Source organism: Lepidothrix coronata, unplaced genomic scaffold (assembly GCF_001604755.1).
Source record: "Lepidothrix coronata isolate B3197 unplaced genomic scaffold, Lepidothrix_coronata-1.0 Scaffold179, whole genome shotgun sequence".
Lineage (NCBI taxonomy): Eukaryota > Metazoa > Chordata > Aves > Passeriformes > Pipridae > Lepidothrix > Lepidothrix coronata.
The window spans coordinates 186,644-205,012 of NW_016690359.1; the positions used below are offsets into that span (position 1 = coordinate 186,644).

The window sequence follows — 18,369 nt, forward strand, 5'->3', positions numbered from 1 at the left end:
CACAGGGGTTTGTTTTCTCCACAGCCGGAAAAACACACGTTCAGGTTTCCTGCAGGAGCTCCAGGAACTGATGGTTCCCCAGCTCCGTTTGCCGCCTGTCAGAGCTCCAAGGTGCCAACAGCTGCTCATCCCTGCCCGGGGCTCAGAGCAACCTGGGATAGGGACAGGTGTCCCTGCCCATGGAACGGGATGAGCTTTAAGGTCCCTTCCAACCCAAACCATGCTGGGATTCCGGGATCCCACTCAACTTGTAGTGGTGGTTGATTCACTGTTTGGAAAATTATTTCAGATTTTAGTAGCTTAAAACTGGATCCTCCCTAAGCACAGACATGCCTGGCAGCTCCAGGGAGGATGGGCTGCATCCAAGGAGCAGGTTCCTGGAATGGGGTGAAGTCAAATGTTCTTTGTCACGGCTACAACCTCCTGTGAATGGCACAACCTGAACCCTGGGGGCAGCTCTGGGCCCCTCAGACAAGAGACATGGAGGGGCTGGAGTGTGTCCAGGGAAGGGAATGAAGGGAATGGAGCTGGGGAAGGGGTTGGAGCAGCAGGAGTGGCTGAGGGAGCCGGGAGAGCTCAGCCTGGAGAAAAGAGGGATCAGGAGGGACCTTTTCCTGCCCCACAACTCCCTGACAGGATGGGGGAGTCGGGGGTGGTCGGGCTCTGCTCCCAGGGAACAAGGGACAGGACAAGGGGAGACGGCCTCGAGTTGTGCCAGGGGAGGGTAAGGTTGGATATTGGGAACAATCCCTTCATGGAAAGGGTGGTCAGGCATTGGAATGAACTTCCCAGGGAAGGGGTGGAGTCCCCATCCCTGGAAGTGTTCAAGAAAGGGGTAGATGTGGCACTTGGGGACATGGGTCAGTGGTGAACACGGTGGTGGTGCTGGTTGATGGTTGGACTGGATGATCTTAAAGGTCCTTTCCAAACCTAATTATTCCACGATTCTGTGATCTGGAAAGGAGAATGGGACCAAAACCCAACACTGGGAGAAACAGGAGTATCTTGCACAAAGCTTTGCTGCAACAAGAACCGGCACGGGCTCAAGGAGTCGGGGATGAAGAAGGAAACACTTCCTGTCCCAGCCCACAACAGAGCCAGGACTCTTGGTGTGGGATCAGATCATGGATGCAAAGACCCACACTGAGCTGGGCTTAGTCAGAGAGACACAGACCCAGCATGAGTTGGATCCCTCTCCATGGATTTCATCCCATCAGGCACTCAGCTCACACCGACACATCAGAGCTGAGCCCTCGTAACCCACAAGCTGAACCCACACCTCACCTCAGATGTGCCAGAGGAAAGGGGAATGTTATTTATATCCAAGGAACAAAGGTCCTTCCCACTAAAATTAGAATTCTTAGAGCAGCACAGAAACTATCTCAGGAGCTGAACCGGGCAAAGGTCTTGGAGAAAAAGGGGGAAAAAAAGGAGGTAACTGTACAACCCAAGGCCCAGACAGAGGGTGGGCAAATCAAGGCTGCACAAACACTCCCCACCTCCCCAGCTCTGCCAGTTTTTTGAGGGTCCAGCTTCCCAAAGCGCTGGGCCACGAGGAGGCACCGACTCCCAGAGCACATCTGCTGCCACAGAGATGGATTTCACGGGCAAACAGCCCCTGCTCCGCCTGGCACAGCGCTCCCAAAAGCGCCAGGAAAACCACTCCCTGACAAAAGAACGAAAATTAAACCTGCCTTTTCATTTTTTTTCTCCTTTTCCATGCCTGTTGCGCCCACCACGCCGCCAGAAAATGAGTTTTCTTTCGAATTAATTTAGCGCTGCTGAAAGGCAAGAGGAGCTGAGCTTTACACCAGCAATGAGCCAAGCACAGCACAGCTGAGGGAACCATAAAACACAGCTCCCTCTCTCACCAGGCTCATTTCAATTTGGGCTGCAGAGCCCAATCTCTGCTGAAGGAAAAAAAAAAAGGGGGAGCGTGGGTCCCACGCTGGCTCTCCGGGGCATGGGAATGTCGGTCTAGGATCGGCCGCGTCCTCACGGAGCTCAAGGAAATCGCTGAGGGTTGAGCTTGGAAAATCAGGATTCACCAGCAAGCGTTCCTGGGGTGCACAGGACAGTATAAATGGCAGGGAAATGAACCCAGAAAGCTTCCTTATGCACAGCACACCTAATTTGGGACGTTGCTGGAACTGTGTCGTGTTTGTTTGAACCGGTGAGCGAGGACGAGCAAAGCTCCGCGACCGCTTCCCAATCCCGGCTGACGGCTCAGATCCCACCCAGGTCACCGGAGAACTTGTTATTCCTGCCAAATCACCCCGGCACGGGGAGGGCAGAATTCCCCTTGGCAGGTGGTCAGCAAGCAATTTGCTGCAAACGTGCAGGGGGAAAAAAGAGGCAGCGAAAAAGTCATTTGTTCAGCTTTGACAATGTCGTGACCGCCAGGACCATCGGCCTCTCCGCCAGCTCGCCGTAAAACACGGATCGGGATCATTTATAAATACTGTTCAAGTCGGGGTAGCTCCAGCTCCTGCTGGGAATAAACACCGACACCTCGTAAATCCCTGGGTGGGGGGAGAAAAGACATTTGGTTCCAGCTCTGCCCTAGGAAACCTGAAGTCACTGCTATCAAACGCCCAGAAATGTGTGGGAATGGTTTCCTCATCCCCACCTTCCCCGGCTTGTGGTTAACCTCAGTTATTTCACGTGCAGGAGAAAAGAGTAACAGGACAGATAACTGGAGGGAAAAAAAAAAAATCCCATTCCGGAGCTGCAGGAGGAAAAAAGGATGAACCACAAGGAGATTAGGATCGGCTGAAATGACTTTTCACTGAGATATCTCCCCAAATAACAGAAGTCACAGCAGTTCAAAGTCGGGTTTCTGCAAAAAAGCAGCAAAGCAGAAGTAATGGGATGGCAACAAAGGGCTAAAATTCCTCAAATTCTGCCAAGGCTTATCTGCACTGGAGGCATTTAGGGATAAACACTCGGCAACAAACAGGTTTTAATGGCAAACATGGGATGGTTTGGGTGGGAAGGGACCTTAAAGATCATCCAGTTCCAACCCCTGCCATGGGCAGGGACACCTCCCACGATCCCAGGCTGCTCCAAGCCCCGTCCAACCTGGTCTTGGACACTCCCAGGGATCCAGGGGCAGCCACAGCTTCTCTGAGAATTCCAGACCAGCCCCTCCCCACACTCCCAGCCAGGAATTCCTTCCCAATCTCCCATCTCTCCCTGCCCTCTAGCAATGAGAAGCCATTCCCTGTGTCCTGTCCCTCCAGTCCTTGTCCCAAGTCCCTCTCCAGCTCTCCTGGAGCCCCTTTAGGTTCTGGAAGGGGCTCCAAGGTCTCCCTGGACCCTTCTCTTCTCCAGTCTGGACACCCCCAGCTCTCCCAGCCTGGATCCAGAGCCTGACATTGGATCCATCCCCAGCCCAACTCCTCTTGAAGAAGGAGTTTAGGGAACAAGGGAGTTCCCTGGGAATCTCAGGACTCAGCGTCTCCTTTCCCCTTTCCTGCCTTTTACATCCCTGACTTCCATAAAAATCCCTCTAAATGGATTCTAACCTGATTGTCCTTTATCATGGAATCACGGAATAGTTTGGGTTGTAAGGGACCTTAAAGCTCATCCCGTTCCACCCCTGCCATGGGCAGGGACACCTCCCACTATCCCAGGTTGCTCCAAGTCCCGTCCAACCTGGCTTTGGACAGTTCCAGGGATGAGGATCCACGACCTGTGCCAGGCCCTCCCCACGTGGCTCCTGCACCGCCGACGAGTCCCATCCAAAGCCAGAAACAAAGAAAACCTGCTTTTCCAGCCCATCCCAAGCTGGGCTCCAAATTTCTGGGAACAAAAGGGAATTTGAGGCAGAATCTCTGCTGTAAAAGATCTGGCACTAAAACAAGAGCCAGTTATCTCCTGCCTGGCACGGAGGAATCTCATCCCAGCCAGATGTCCGGAGGGATTTGACAGACGAGCTCTCATGGATTCAGCCACAGCAATTTGCAATGTTGCTGCCTCCTGCTATTCCCTCCCTTCCTTGCCAGGACCTGCTGTGGACACAGGAGGGGGATGTGGAACCAGCGAGCTCCCACATCCCTGCGCCGCCCAAATTCCCGCTGGAATCGGAGCGTAAGCCGCCAATTAAAGCTGGAGCTGGAAGGGCTTCAAGAGCCTCCCTGTCACTGCATCTCCTCGTTAGGGCACGTCCAGGGGTGAGATGAGACCATCACACCCTGGCAACGTGCAGCAGGGCAACTTCCCACGGGCAGGGAAGGAATTTGCCTTCCCAAAAATCGCTCTCCCGCCCAGACTGCGTTAATCTGGCACAGGGGGAGCTCCGGTAGCCGAAGGGCGGACGGGGATGTTTGGCTGCCTGCTCTGGAAGGGGTGGCCTCAAGCAGAGGGTCCAGGTAGATCATAGAATCATGGGATCATAGAATTATGGGATCATAGAATCATGGGATCATAGAATCATGGAATCATAGAATCATGGAATCATAGAATCACAGAATCCCAGAATCAGCGGGGTTGGAAAAGAGCTCCAAGATCATGGAGTCCAACCCTGGATCCAACCCTGCCATGGTTCCCAGCCCATGGCACTGATGCCACATCCAGTCTGTCCTTAAACACCTCCAGGGAAGTGACTCCACTCCCTGCCCTGGGCAGCCCATTCCAATGGTTGATCACTCTCTGTGGAAAAAATTCTTTCCTAATATCCAACCTGCCCTCCCTTGGCACAGCTGGAGGCCGAGCCCTCTTGTCCTACTGCTGCTTCCTGGGAGAAGAGCCTGATCCCACCCGGCTCCCCCCTCCTGGCAGGGAGTTGTGCAGAGGGATGAGGTCTCCCCTGAGTCTCCTCTTCTCCAGGCTGAGCCCCCCCAGCTCCCTCAGCCTCTCCTCACGGGAATTGTGCTCCAGACCCTTCCCCAGCCTCGTTGTTTTTCTCTGCCCCTGCTCCAGCCCCTCCATGTCCTTCCTGAGCTGAGGGCCCCGAGCTGGGCACAGATGGGAGGAGAGCAGTGCCCTCTCCGGTGTCCCCAGCAGTGACTCACTGCAGAGGCTGAGTCAAACCTGGGTTATTTTTGCTGGAGTCACAACCAGTCCTCAGAAAACACAATTAAGGGACATCAGTGGAACGAGCAGCCACGTGTCAACGGAGCCCCTGGATTCAGGGCACAGCATCTTCCTTGCCTGGACTAACCATGAGGTAAAACAGGTTCACCGTGACCCCTTTCCTGGAGATTTCCTTGTCACACGTGTCTGAAACGCAGGCAGGGAGCCAGGGAAAGGCACAAGGTGCTCACTTGTGACCCCACATAACTTCACTGAGGGTTTGTGTCCTAAAAGTCGAGCCAACGGGCTAAATCTTGGTTAAATTACAGCACCAGCTGTAAAAAAAAAAACCACAAACGTAATTTTTCCCTGCAGAAACGTCCATAAAAGACCTCAAACCTTATTTGGGCAAATTCCAACAGTTCAAGAAAAGTGATTCCCGGCTGGGTTTCAAAAGGCCTCAGGAGCTCCACATCCCAAACCAACCCCTGCTGGAACTGCCAGTGCTCAGGGTTTGGTTTTGTTCCTCCAGGGGCCGAGAGGTCCTAAACTGGGCACACAATAACCCAGGTTTTATAAACGCTGTGTCTTCTCTTCCAGCAGAGCTCTGAAGTGGCTGGATCTCCCCGCTTCCCAGAAAAATCAAGATGGCTTTCGGGGCATCTAAAGGAAACTTCCCTCCCCATCAGGAAAGATTTGGGTGGATGGAAAGCCCACCCAGTTTTGGATTAGGGAATTTTTAGGGAAACAATCTGCTGTGCACTGAATAATGGGCACGGGAATATCAGGCATGGAAGAGACTGGAATTCCACAACAGGAGGTTCCAACAACATTATCTCCTTCTTACTTTGCCACATCCAACTTAATCAAACATCAGACAACTCATCAGACTGGTAAAAAATCAAAAATAATTTAGATGCATTTTTAAGGACTGAAATCACAGAAACCATGGAATGGTTTGAGTGGGAAGGGACCTTAAAGCTCATCCTGTTCCAACCCCTGTTGTGAGCAGGGACACCTTCCACTATCCCAGGTGGCTCCAAGTCCTGTCCAACCTGGCCTGGGACACTTCCAGGGATCCAGGGGCAGCCACAGCTTCTCTGGGAAAGCTGTGCCAGGGCCTCCCCACTCTCCCAGCCATCTAATCTCTAATTTAAACCTACTTTATTTCAGTTTGAAGCCATTCCCTGTGTCCTGTCCCTCCAGCCCTTGTCCCAAGTCCCTCTCCAGCTCTCCTGGAGCCACTTTAGGCACCGGAAGGGGCTCCAAGGTCTCCCTGGATCCTCCACCTCTCCGGGTGAACCCCCCCAGCTCTCCCAGCCCGGCTCCAGAGATCTCCACCAAAGGCTTGACGTCGCAGCCCGAGGAGCTGCGGGGACACACGTCCCGGAGGGACCTTTCTGCCACCCGCCTTCCCCAGCACATCCCAGCTCTCCTTGGGGCTGGTTCCCTCATTCCCAGTCAGCTCTGGGCTCCGGCAGGTGCTCAGCCCCGGGAGCCGAGCGTGAGTCACGGCGGCAGCTCCGTGTGCCCGGCGCCTCCAGTGACTCACGGGTCAGGTGAGAGGAGCGAACTGCTGGGGAGCAGCAAATTCCCTTTCCCAGGTGCCTTTTTACACCCTCCTGCCTTGATTGTCCTCAGCCCAGGCAGCTGCAATCAAGCCTGATGGGAGCAGCTCCCGGAGAAAGATGGATTTCTCCGGCGTGCAGGAGGTGGGGGGGAAAAAAAGGTGTCTCACGGTGATTCTTTAGCAGTAATTGCAAAGCTCCTCCTGAAGAAGAAGGGAAGCTTATCAGCAAGTCCACAACCTGGCTTGACAGGCATCCAGAAGGGCCCAGAAATCTCCTAAGTGGTGCTCTCAGCTGAGGAAAATTAAAACTTCTCAGTCATGTTGCAAACCCTCTCCAAAACAAAGATCCCCTCCGGCTCCGCGATTCTTCACTCGTTCCTTGGCCAACTTATTTCTCATGCAAAGCAAAGCACCCCAAGCAAAGACTTCTGTCTGAATACTCTTAAATGTTTATTACCCCAAGAGGGAGGTGCTGCAGAAATATTAAAGACCAGCAGCACTTTCTCAGGGAATTCATTTCCTTCCTTCACTCACGACAGTCTCTACGAAAGCCTCGAATTTTCCCCAATTATCCTTTCAAAAATCCCACTTTTTGCTGGTGAACTCATGCATTTATCTGCAAGAAAGACTGAGGACAACTCAGAATATCAGCTGGAGTCCAAGGGCCACCACGGTCTGAGGATTTATTTCTTTATCCAGACTCGCAGTGCCCGTTCCTGGTGAGGAACAGGATCGACCTCCACGACCGGCTCTGGTTGGAAGCGCACGGAATCACATCCTTTTTATCAGATTAACTGGGACCAGAAGCCACAGTGGGCTGACCAAGACAAAGTATTATAAGAAGAAAATTGAGAATTACGTCAAGAGGAGGATGTCAGATTGATGAGTCCCTTCAGAGCTGCTCAGTTCAGACCCTGCAGGTCAGTGTGTCGCTGTCACCGGAAAGACAGCCTTGGACACGGAGCAGAGCCCGAGTTTAGGACAAAGAAAAGAAATTACTGGCCAAAAGGGGAAAAAATAAGGGACAAAAAGGCAAAACCTGTCGTCAGAGTTAGGTGGATTTGGGCTCTGAGCAGCCTGGGATAGCAGGAGGTGTCCCTGCCTCTGGAACGAGATGAGCTTCAAGTTCCTGTCCAACTCAAACCATTCTGGGATTCCAGGGTTCTGTCACAACATCTAAAGCTAAATAAGGATTTGCACGAGGTTGAAAAATGTCCAGGCTCCCAGAATCCCATTAAAACTAAGGGGTGAGAGAGCCCAGATCCCAGACTGCTGCAGAATGCACGACATAAAACCTGTAAAATCCTGTCCCTCTCCCTCATCCCTCACGGCCTCTGCTGATGGAAGGAGTGAGGGAGATGAATCCTCACACTCAGAGAGAAATAAATCCAACCCTGACTGCTTATTTCAAGTGTCACTGACAATCTCAAAACAATGCTGCAGCAACACAGTAAAAGAGCTAAACTCAAGAAGGGCTGATTCATTTGAAGCCCATTTTCTCGCCTCTGGAATATCTGGGAAGTGTAACTTGAGTAACTCCCACATAATTCCATTTACTGAGCATTTAAAGCTGAGCCTTTATGTTAAAAATATAAGCCTTTATTTATCTGCTGCGAGAGCCCACACGTTGCCAGGGCAGGTTTTGTCACACTCCCGTGTGCTCTGACTTCAGAGTCACTTTGGGTTTGGTTCGAACTCCCCGGTCACACCGTCTGTGGCGTAAACAGTCCCCTCATTAATCTGCAGAGCAAAGGCCAGGCTGCTCGAAAAAAATTATTTCAGGCCCAAGAAAATTAGCTGGACACCTGCAGCAGGGGGGGAAAAAAAATAAATAATAAAATATGGACTAAGCAGCTCCTGAATCACGGCGTTAATTCGGGCAGATGACCTGCAGCCACCACGTCCCTCCTCCTGTGTGTGTCCTTCAGTGCTCGCAGCCAGGGCACCAGAGCAAAGGAAAAGCAACTCTTTTCCCAACTTGTTGTTTTATCTTGGTAAAATCCACTCGGGAAGAGCAGCAGAGCACTTTTTTTGTTTGGTCTTTCGAGCGACAAGAGGAAAAAAAAAGCGAAAGAGAACCAGCAGAAGCGTTTGCTGCCCTCCAGAGGAAAACCGAATTATGTTACAAGCTTTAAAACACAAAGGCAGACATGAAAGACCGGTCCTGCTCAGTTCTAAAATCACTTCTTTTTTTTCTTGTGGATAACGTATCAAGGAAAACCCACTGCACTGGACAACGACAAGGCACCAAAGTGGGGGATTCTCCCCGAGATTTAACAGCTCCAAACCACCAAATCCCTACTTTTTCTCCTCGGAAATGCACTGAAAAGTTCTGTATTTCAGGATGGGGATGCACACAAACAAAGCAGCCCCTGAGTTTCAGTTTCTCAGCAGCTGTAAAACGGGAAGAGCATCTCCCTGTCACTCCAAAATGCTGCATTTGAGACTGCAAGGGGCTCGGAGCTCGGAGCGCTGACGCTCTCCGGGGTGAGTCATTCCTTACGGGAGCTGACGTCTGGCCTCCCTCAAAAGGCAGGAGCAGCTCCCCTTCCCAGCTCCAGGAAATAAATCCCATGGCAATGGCATTCGTCACAACTCCCCAGCAAGGTGATGAGGCAGAAAAGGCACCGAGCCCACCAGGAATGCCAAGGAATCAGAAGGAGTTTAGTGATTCCCACGTGAGGGGGGTGGATACACCGGAGGGGGGGGGGTGTCTTTCTTCTGCAGGGCTATAAATATTCTGTGCCTGAAATCGTACTTGGACAAACATTCCCTTAAAAAAATATAAAATCCTCTTCGGTGTTTTCTGCTCCTACACCGATCTGAAACAATTCCCTGAAGGAAAAGCCAGGTTCTTCTTACCTGACAGCCTCCGCCACGTCGTTGGAAGTGTGACCCGACAGGGCGTCGTGCAGGTTCCTGATGAAATAATCTCTGTATTCCTCAGGCAGAGCCATGAAGGTTCCACCCATCACAATAAACTCCACTTTATCCACGCTGTGGCCCAACTGCTTCAGCTGGAAAATTAAAGGTATCATGGAAAAACTGCTGTTTTGTTTGTATAAGAGACAGCAGTTGAGCCCCGATTTTCTTACGCTGCGTTTTTCCTTCTTGGGCTGTTGTGTCTTTTACGGATGACAAACCACTGACATTTCTGTCTAGATTTCTTGTAAACCTTCTAAAAAAAAAAAAAAACAACCCACAAAAGTCATTTTTCTGCTGCAGATATCGAGCCCAGTGCAGGGGATTTTCCTGGCAAAGCAGAATGATTTGAGCTGGTGGAGTTAAACTGGTCCCAGTTTGAAACCAGTTTAGACACGGCCAGAAGGGAAAAAAAAAAAAAATCCCTGGATTTGCCTCAATCCCTGCAGAACCAACTCTCCTTATAAAGTTGAGAGAGAAAAGGACCCCAGTGAATACATGGAGATTTTTCCAATCCTTTGGAGGTGAAGAGAAAACCAGAACAGGACTGAGAAACTCTTCAGATCTTCTGATCCTCCAGAGAAGACTCCAATAAATTAATTCTGGTAGGAAAGCCACTATTTGAGTACTAAATTCCCAAGGTAGTTCCCAAGAACTAGGAACTGCCAGAGAGGTTCAGCAGAATTTTGCTGGAATAGGATCAACAGGATCTCCTATTAATAATCAGGTGTTGTACAAGATCTTATAAGAGGTTCAAAAGTCATTATTAAAAAGGTCTAAAATGAATTTTTCCACGGGGATCAGGTCAGGCAGAATTAGAACTCAGAGCTGCTGACCACACAGCCCTTCTTCCAGGCAATCAATCAAATGAAAGTCATTATTTTCGTCACGGCCACAAGGGATTTCCCTTCCCATTCCAAAAAAAAAAAAAATGTACCTGTTCCACTCTGTGCCGTGTCTGGAGATAGGGATCGTAGCGAGCCCGGATGGCCCTCATGGATGTGGGCTGGAAAACACAAGGAGATGCACTCTGTGAACTTTATTTTTTTTTTTTTTCTTAAAAGCAGTGAAAAAGACCAAAAAAGACAACTTTTTAGCATTGAAACAGATGCTGCTCCAGCCTTCAAATCCTAAGTGACCTTCAAACTCACACACAGAGCCCATCTGACCGGAAATACGAATTTGGCTCCTTATATTTGAAAAAAACAAATCCAACAAAACACATTTTTGTCCTGAATGGCAACGAGACCTAAAATGATCATCATTTTTTTTCAATTTTTAGTGCACTACAGTGGCTAAAGAATCTCTGTTAGTGGCTCTCAAAAGTGTGACAAAAACCACAAAGTGTTTTTCGAGGCACTTTTCCCCCTCCTGTTCCTTTTATTACCTTTTCACTTGGGCAACTCACCCTCTAGAGCTCAGTCTGGACTTGAATATTCTTCAAATTAAACATATTCCTTCAACTAAAATCCCCAATAACTTACTTTTTCAATTACTAGCTGGTGGAAGCCTATTAATAACACTCCAAGAAGGTTCTCAAGGACCTTGTGTATCCTGGATTTTCCTGGTATTTCCTATCTGTTCCATTCAAAGCTCTAAGGGATGAATTCTCTTAATCATGCACAGCTCCCACAGGCTGGTTTTACTAAAAAAATGATTACAGAAATTAATACCACAGCCAAAAAAAACCCCCATGAACTATAAAGCAGTTACACATTCCCAGGATTTTGCTGCTTAATGGGAGAAGTTTCCAGTCCCTGAGAAGTGGATAATAACAAAATCCCTCCTAAAAGGATGCTGCACCAGTGTTTATCACATTAATCCAGTTTGTATTTTATCCCATTTGGCTGCTTTACTTCCCTGCTACAGCTTTTTATTGTTAAAAGCAGCCACAATAATTTAGCCACGGGATCAGCTGCTGTTAAACTTCCTCCAGACAACAGGAGGGCATTATTTTGGAAATATATATATATATATATGTATATTTAGTGGGATATCAGTGCAGACAGAGAGGCAAAAAGGGAACAAATGTAATTTCAGAGGCATCAACAGCTAAAAAAAAGGGGCTTTTTTCCCCAAAATTTGTACTTTTTTTAAATTCAATCCCACAGGTTGGGCAGGACTGAAAGTAATCCCAGTTAGGACTGGGAGCTCAGGGCTGTGTCTTGGCCATCTTTGAGAAGAGACATCCCAAAACCTCTCCACATCCCTAGGGAAGTGTTTGATGCTTCGTGTTAAAATGTTCTCAGGTGAAGGCACAATTTTTACTCATTTTACTCACTATTTACAGGGATTGAGCAGAACTTCCACTCCTAGAGCTGAGCTGCTTTAGATCTCGAGGTTTATAAAGGCTGGTTTTGGTTTTTATCCTTGCAATTGTGGGTGTGTTTGTAGGAATAAAGAGCAGCCTAACCCAAAGGCAGCTTTATGGAGTGTTGGGAATGTTGGGAATGCCTTCCAGCAGACCAAAGCAGTACCTCATATCCAGTGTAAGACTGTGTGGAATATTCAAAATCCGAGTCAGGTCCACCTGGGCAGTATCTGCCAAAGTGAAAGGAGAGAAAAAAGGGATCAAACTCAAACAATTCCAATGAGAGAACCTCCAGGAGAGGTGGAGAGGGGCTGGGGACAAGGGATGGAGGGACAGGACACAGGGAATGGCTTCCCACTGCCAGAGGGCAGGGAGAGATGGGAGGTTGGGAAGGGATTCCTGGCTGGGAGGGTGGGGAGGGGCTGGGCTGGAATTCCCAGAGAAGCTGTGGCTGCCCCTGGATCCCTGGGAGTGTCCAAAGCCAGGTTGGAGCAACCTGGGATAGTGGGAGGTGTCCCTGCCCATGGAACTGGATGAGCTTTATGGTCCCTTCCCATCCAAACCTTTCTGGGATCCTGCAATTCCATGGAGTTGGAGGATGCTCCAGGCTGGGATGGTTCCAGGCTGGGTTTAGAGCCAGAGACCTCAGAGCCCCTTCCAGAGCCTAAAGGGGCTCCAGGAGAGCTGGAGAGGGACTGGGGATCAGGGCCTGGAATGACAGGCCCCAGGGAATGGATCCCAGTGGGAAAGGGGAGATTTGGGGGGGAGATTGGGAAGGGATTCCTGGTTGGGAGGGTGGGGAGAGGCTGGGCTGGAATTCCCAGAGAAGCTGTGGCTGCCCCTGGATCCCTGGGAGTGTCCAAGGCCGGGCTGGATTCCCTTGGAGCAATCTGGGATAGTGGGAGGTGTCAGGGTTGGAACTGGATGAGCTTTAAGGTCCCTTCCCACCCAAACCATTCTGGGATTCCATGATATCCAGGAATGCTGAGGGGAACTGAGCCTTTCCACGTTTACAAACACCACGTGCACAGTGCAAAACGGCTGTTCCATCCAATTTTAATGGGAATGGGATGGCAAAAACCAGTTCAGACCTGTCAAATGGCTGCACCCACCTCAAACAACCTGGTGAGACTTTCCAGAAGCAAAATGTGCTGTAAAAAAAACTCTCCCCTAATTAGAGGGATTCTGGAACGTGGCATTATTTTAGGGAGCAGCCATGCAATTTTTTGCCAAAAAACCCTCTAATTTTACAATCATTAACAATTCCGGTATTTTCCACCCTTCCATGAAGAGCATAACCTTGTTTGATGGAAAAATATGACTTTTTCTTTGGGGTGGAGCGATGTAAAATAGAGACATCACCCCGTTACACAAACCTAATTCTCCAGGAATTTATAGAATTTAAACATCTTGATGGTGAGGAAGCTCCTCTACATTTGTTTTCTGAGCTCAGGAAAGTGATATTTGACAAACACAGCATTCTGAGTGCTCAAGGATGATCTCAGACAGGAGGGTTGGCAACTCCTCCTGCTCCAGCTCCAGCAGGAAAGGTAAAAGAGCAGCCAGGGAATCCCAACTGCCCCAGCGACACAGACAACCACCCCTGCACGTCCTAAATCAGTGAAACAACTTATTTATATTAATTAATACATTCTCCTGGTCACTGTACTCCTGAAACTGTAAATATAATGTGGTGTTGTTGGGTTTGGTCCGTGGAAAAGGTTTGTTCCTTGAAGAAAAGCTGAAAATAAGCAGATTTTTTTTTTTAGTGTGATGTGCAGGAATCGGCAACCTGCAAGTTGGCAGCTGTGCGGAGAGGAAGCTCGTCCCCAAAAGAAGGCTCCTGAAATGCTGGATTTAGACAGAAATAGTGGAAAACTGTCCTCTTGGGTCATGGAGTCATAGAATGGTTAAGGTGGCAAAAGGACTCCAAGATCATGGAGTCCCAGCTGTGCCCCCAGCACTGCCAAGGCCACCCCTGAGCCATGTTCCCAAGGGCCACACCCACAGGGATTTTAAACCCCTCCAGGGATGGGGCTCCACCACTGCCCTGGGCAGCTGTGACAGTGCCTGACAGCCCTTTCCATGTAGGAATTGTTCCCAATATCCCACCTGAGCCTCCCCTGGCACAGCTGGAGGCCGTTCCCTCTCCTCCTGTCCCTTGTTCCCTGGGAGCAGAGCCCGACCACCCTTGGCTCCCCCCCTCCTGGCAGGGAGTTGTGGAGCAGGAAAAGGTCCCTCCTGATCCTTCTTTTCTCCAGGCTGAGCCCCCCCAGCTCCCTCAGCCGCTGCTGCTGCTCCAGCCCCTTCCCCAGCTCCGTTCCCTTCCCTGGACACGCTCCAGCCCCTCCACGTGTCCCTTGTTGGGAGTGTCCCAGAGCTGCCCCCAGCCCTGGAGGTGCCCCAGCAGTGCCAGCACAGGGCACAGCTCTGCTCTGGTACTCACACACAGATGTTGCCCGTGAAGTTGATGTGTGGGCACCGGTGTGGTTTGCACATCACAGCCACGACCGCGATCTGCAAAACCAGAGCGGAGAAAACGGCAGTCATTGCTCCTGAAGGCACTAAAATAAAGTGCATCTGGGAAGGCTTTGTGTACATGTGCATCTGCCAGGCTATTTTAAGATCTTCTGCGCTCGGTCTGCCACCTAAAATATCTGGGAGTTAACCCCTGAAGGAGAAAAGGAAAACATCAAGGAAGTAGGAATCCTATTACTTGAATATTTTCACTTTTCAGGGTATATTTGAGTCTGTTATAAAAAAACAGGTGTCTTACACTGACTTGGATTAATTGCCCTGCTGAAAAGATGCACAGTAATGTGGAAACACCTCTTTTTCCTCAGGGCATCTCAGGATGGTTTGAGTTGGAAGGACCTTAAAGCTCATCCAGTTCCAATCCCGACACCTTCCACTAATCCCAAATTGCTCCAAGCCCTGTCCAACCTTGGCCTTGGACACTTCCGGGGATGGGCTGCCCACAACTTCCTCGGGCAACTTTCCAAGGAAGAAACCTCCTCCCAGACGTTCTGAAAGCAAAATCCCCGTGGGCACAACACCACAGAAGAGGCCACCTGGACCGCGGCGATGCCACCACGCGGATTAAACCTCCCGCCTGCTCCATACCCTGGTCTTTGGTGGCAACCAAACGGAATTTGCGGATGAGAGGAAGGCAGGGCGGCGGTGGGAGGAGGGATGGTGGCCCTGCTTACCCCACTGGCAGTTCTGATGGGCTTGGCCTTCAGCTTGGGCACGAGGACCCTGCGGTACTGGGGCGGGACGGCCGCGATGATCTCGACCAGGCGCGGCTGCGCCGACAGCCCGTACTTGGCCGACGCCCTGGTCTTCAGCCTGAGGGCAGAGACACCTCAAATCAGCAAAAGAACTCCTGGTTTCCATCAGCCCCACCATGCTCCGGGTGGGCTCTCCCAGTCTGCCTTCTGAAAAGCAAACAGCTGCTCTGGGGACTGAGATACGGAGAATAAACTCCAAACAGAGCTGGTAAGCGACAACCGCCAATAATTTGAGTTTCTGGATATTCTTCTAAAGGTGGCTTTACCAAACCACTGTGAAAGCTGCCAACAGGCTCTGCCTTGCCCGTTTTCAGTGATTTAGTTCGTGCCTTCCACGTGATTAACACACACAGCCTGTGGCTGAGCTCATCTCCACGTCAATTCAGGCTTTTCCAGCACCAGCAAGAAGTTTGGAATTATATTGTGTCAATGAAGCAGAAAATGAGGCAAATTCAGGTTTTGCTACAACACATATGGGAAGAAATAAAGAACTTTCTGTGAACAACTTCATGCACAGCATAATGCTAAAAAAAATCTGATTTAACAGTATTCCTACACTGATCTTTCCATTCCCTGTTGGAATTGAGTTTGGGGCTATTGAAGGATGAACCCAAGAGGAAAGATAAAAAGGCAATGGCGAATCCTTGGAGTTTTTCATCCATTTTGTACTCTCAGAATTGCCCACGAAGGAGCAAATCACCACGGAATTTACTCATCTTGGTGCCTCTATTACCAGATAACGGCAAGAGAAATGGCAGCAGGATGTCAAAATGAAACCTGGACGTCACAGAGCGCACAGGACACGTTCATTCCTCGTGGATCCCCCTCAGTGCCAGCCCTGAGGGACTTACTTGTTGAGATCCACCTCTTTTCCCTGCTCGTGGGCCTCGATGAGCTGCTGGATGACGTCGGCGATCGTCATCATCATCAGCTCGGCCTGGCTGAGCCCCCCTGGAATGGGAACAGAGCGACAAACGGGGACACTCAGGGCTGGGGAATGCTGGGGACAACCAGGGACAGCCACCCTGCAAGGCATTCCAGGGAGCTGTGGAATGGATTGGGTAGGAAGGGGCATTGAAGCTCATCCACTTCCAAACCCGACACCTCCCGCTATCCCAGGTTGATCCAACCTGGCCTTGGACACTTCCAGGGATCCAGAGGTAGCCACAGCTTCTCTGGGAATTCCATTTCAGCCCCTCACCCCTCTTACAGCCAAGAATTCCTTCCCAGTCTCCCATCTCTCCCTGCCCTCTGGCACTGGGAAGCCATTCCCTGCGTCCTGTCCCTCCATCCCTTGTCCCAAGTCCCTCTCCAGCTCTCCTGGAGCCCCTTTAGGCTCTGGAAGGAGCTCCAAGATCTTCTGGGATCCTTCTCTTCTCCAGGTGAACCCCCCCCAGCTCTCCCAGCCTGGCTCCAGAGCAGAGGGGCTCCAGCCCTTGGAGCATCTCCGAGGCCTCCTCTGGACTTGCTCCAGCAGCTCCACGTCCCTCTGGTGTTGTTCCCCAGAGTTGGAGGCAACTCTGCAGATGGGACCTCACCTGAGGGGGCAGAGGGGCAGAATCCCCCCTCCCCTGGTGTGGGATGAGCCCAGGACACGGGGGGTTTCTGGGATGCAGAGGAACTGCTGTCACTGCTCATCACTCCTGATGTGCAGCATTCCCAGAACAAGCGACAGCCACCACCTCGTCCCACTGCCTGTCTTTTACTTGCAGGACAAACTGCACCTTTTTATCTCAGAGCAACTGCAAAACAACCCAGAAACGAAGCCACTGGAAGTTAAAGACAATTAGTGGAACACTCTGTGCGTGCCTGTTCCCAGTGCATGTGTCAGGGAACAGAAGGTGTTTGGAGAATCATGGAATTACAGGATAGTTTGAGTTGGAAAGGACCTTAAAACTCAACCAGTTCCATGGGCAGGGACACCTTCCACTAGCCCAGATTGCTCCAACCAGGCCTTAGAAACTTCCAGGGATCCAGGGGCAGCCACAGCTTCTCTGGGAATTCCAGACCAGACCCTCACCACTCTCCCAGGCAACAGTTCCTTCCCAATCTCCCATCTCTCCCTGCCCTCTGGCAGTGCGAAGCCACTCCCTGTGTCCTGTCCCTCCAGCCCTTGTCCCCAGTCCCTCTCCAGCTCTCCTGGAGCCTCATTAGGCTCTGGAAGGGGCTCCAAGGTCTCCCTGGAGCTCAGTGTTTTCCTTTGACCCCTTGGAGCCACATTCCACAGGGATAGTCTGCTGAGAACCCCAGCCTGGAGCCATCCCAGCTCCATGGAATCACAGGATCCCAGACTGGTTTGGGTGGGAAGGGACCTTAAAAACTGTCTTGTTCCACTCCCTGCCATGGGCAGGGACACCTCCCATTATCCCAGGTTGCTCCAAGGGAATCCAACCTGGCCTTGGACATTTCCAGGGATGGAGCAGCCACAGCTTCTCTGGGAATTCCAGCCCAGCCCTTCACTACCCTCCCAGCCAACAATTCCTTTGTAATCTCCCATCTCTCCCTGTCCTCTGGCAGTGGGAAACCATTCCCTGTGTCCTGTCCCTCCAGCCCTTGTCCCCAGTCCCTCTCCAGCTCTCCTGGAGCCCCTTTAGGCTCTGGAAGGGGCTCTCAGGTCTCCCCACCCTCACAGAGAGTGTGACAGGAACACTTCCTATGACCAACAAGGTGCATTTATTTCCCCTGCTGCAGCTCTGCCCGAACCAGCCCGTGCTGGGACAGCAGAACAGACACACCAGACCCGTCAGAGGAGCCCCTGGCAGGGGGGGCTCGGGCAAGGTCGGGGCTGGCCCTTAACACACCCCCTCAAAAACAACACGGAGGGGCAGAGCAGGGCTCTCCTCGTGATCCCACTGCATACACAGAGGGAACTGTGGAATCGTTAAGGCTGGGAAAGATCTTTAAGATCATCAACTCCAACCATTCCCCAACACTGCCAAGGCCACTCATGTCCCTAAGTGTCACAGCCACCGGGATTTTAAACCCCTCCAGGGATGGAGACTCCACCACTGCCCTGGGCAGCTGTGCCAGAGCTGGACAGCCCTTTCCATGAAGGAATTGCTTCCAATATCCAATATAAACATCTCCTGGCACAGCTGGAGGCCGTTCCCTCTCATCCTGTCCCTTGTTCCCTGGGAGTAGAGCCGGATCCCCCCCTGGCTCCCCTCTCCTGTCAGGGAGTTGCGGAGGGCCAGAAGGTCCCCCCTGAGCCTCCTTTTCTCCAGGCTGAGGCCCCCCCCCAGGTCCCCTCACGGCTCCCC

General features: G+C 51.1%; 1 protein-coding gene across 1 annotated transcript in view; it reads right to left on the minus strand.

Annotated features, from left to right (window-relative positions):
• The window catches only part of ELP3 (elongator acetyltransferase complex subunit 3), a 74,781-nt gene extending 58,715 nt beyond the window's left edge, over window positions 1–16,066 (minus strand). Inside the window, exons 1-6 of the mRNA XM_017830478.1 lie at window positions 15,961–16,066; window positions 15,029–15,167; window positions 14,266–14,336; window positions 11,986–12,049; window positions 10,446–10,514; window positions 9,449–9,603 (exon numbers count right to left, since the gene is read on the minus strand). Coding sequence (XP_017685967.1) covers window positions 9,449–9,603; window positions 10,446–10,514; window positions 11,986–12,049; window positions 14,266–14,336; window positions 15,029–15,167; window positions 15,961–16,037 — 575 coding nt within the window. The 5' untranslated portion in view covers window positions 16,038–16,066. The remainder of the gene's footprint in view (window positions 1–9,448; window positions 9,604–10,445; window positions 10,515–11,985; window positions 12,050–14,265; window positions 14,337–15,028; window positions 15,168–15,960) is intronic.
• Window positions 16,067–18,369: the final 2,303 nt, after the last annotated feature.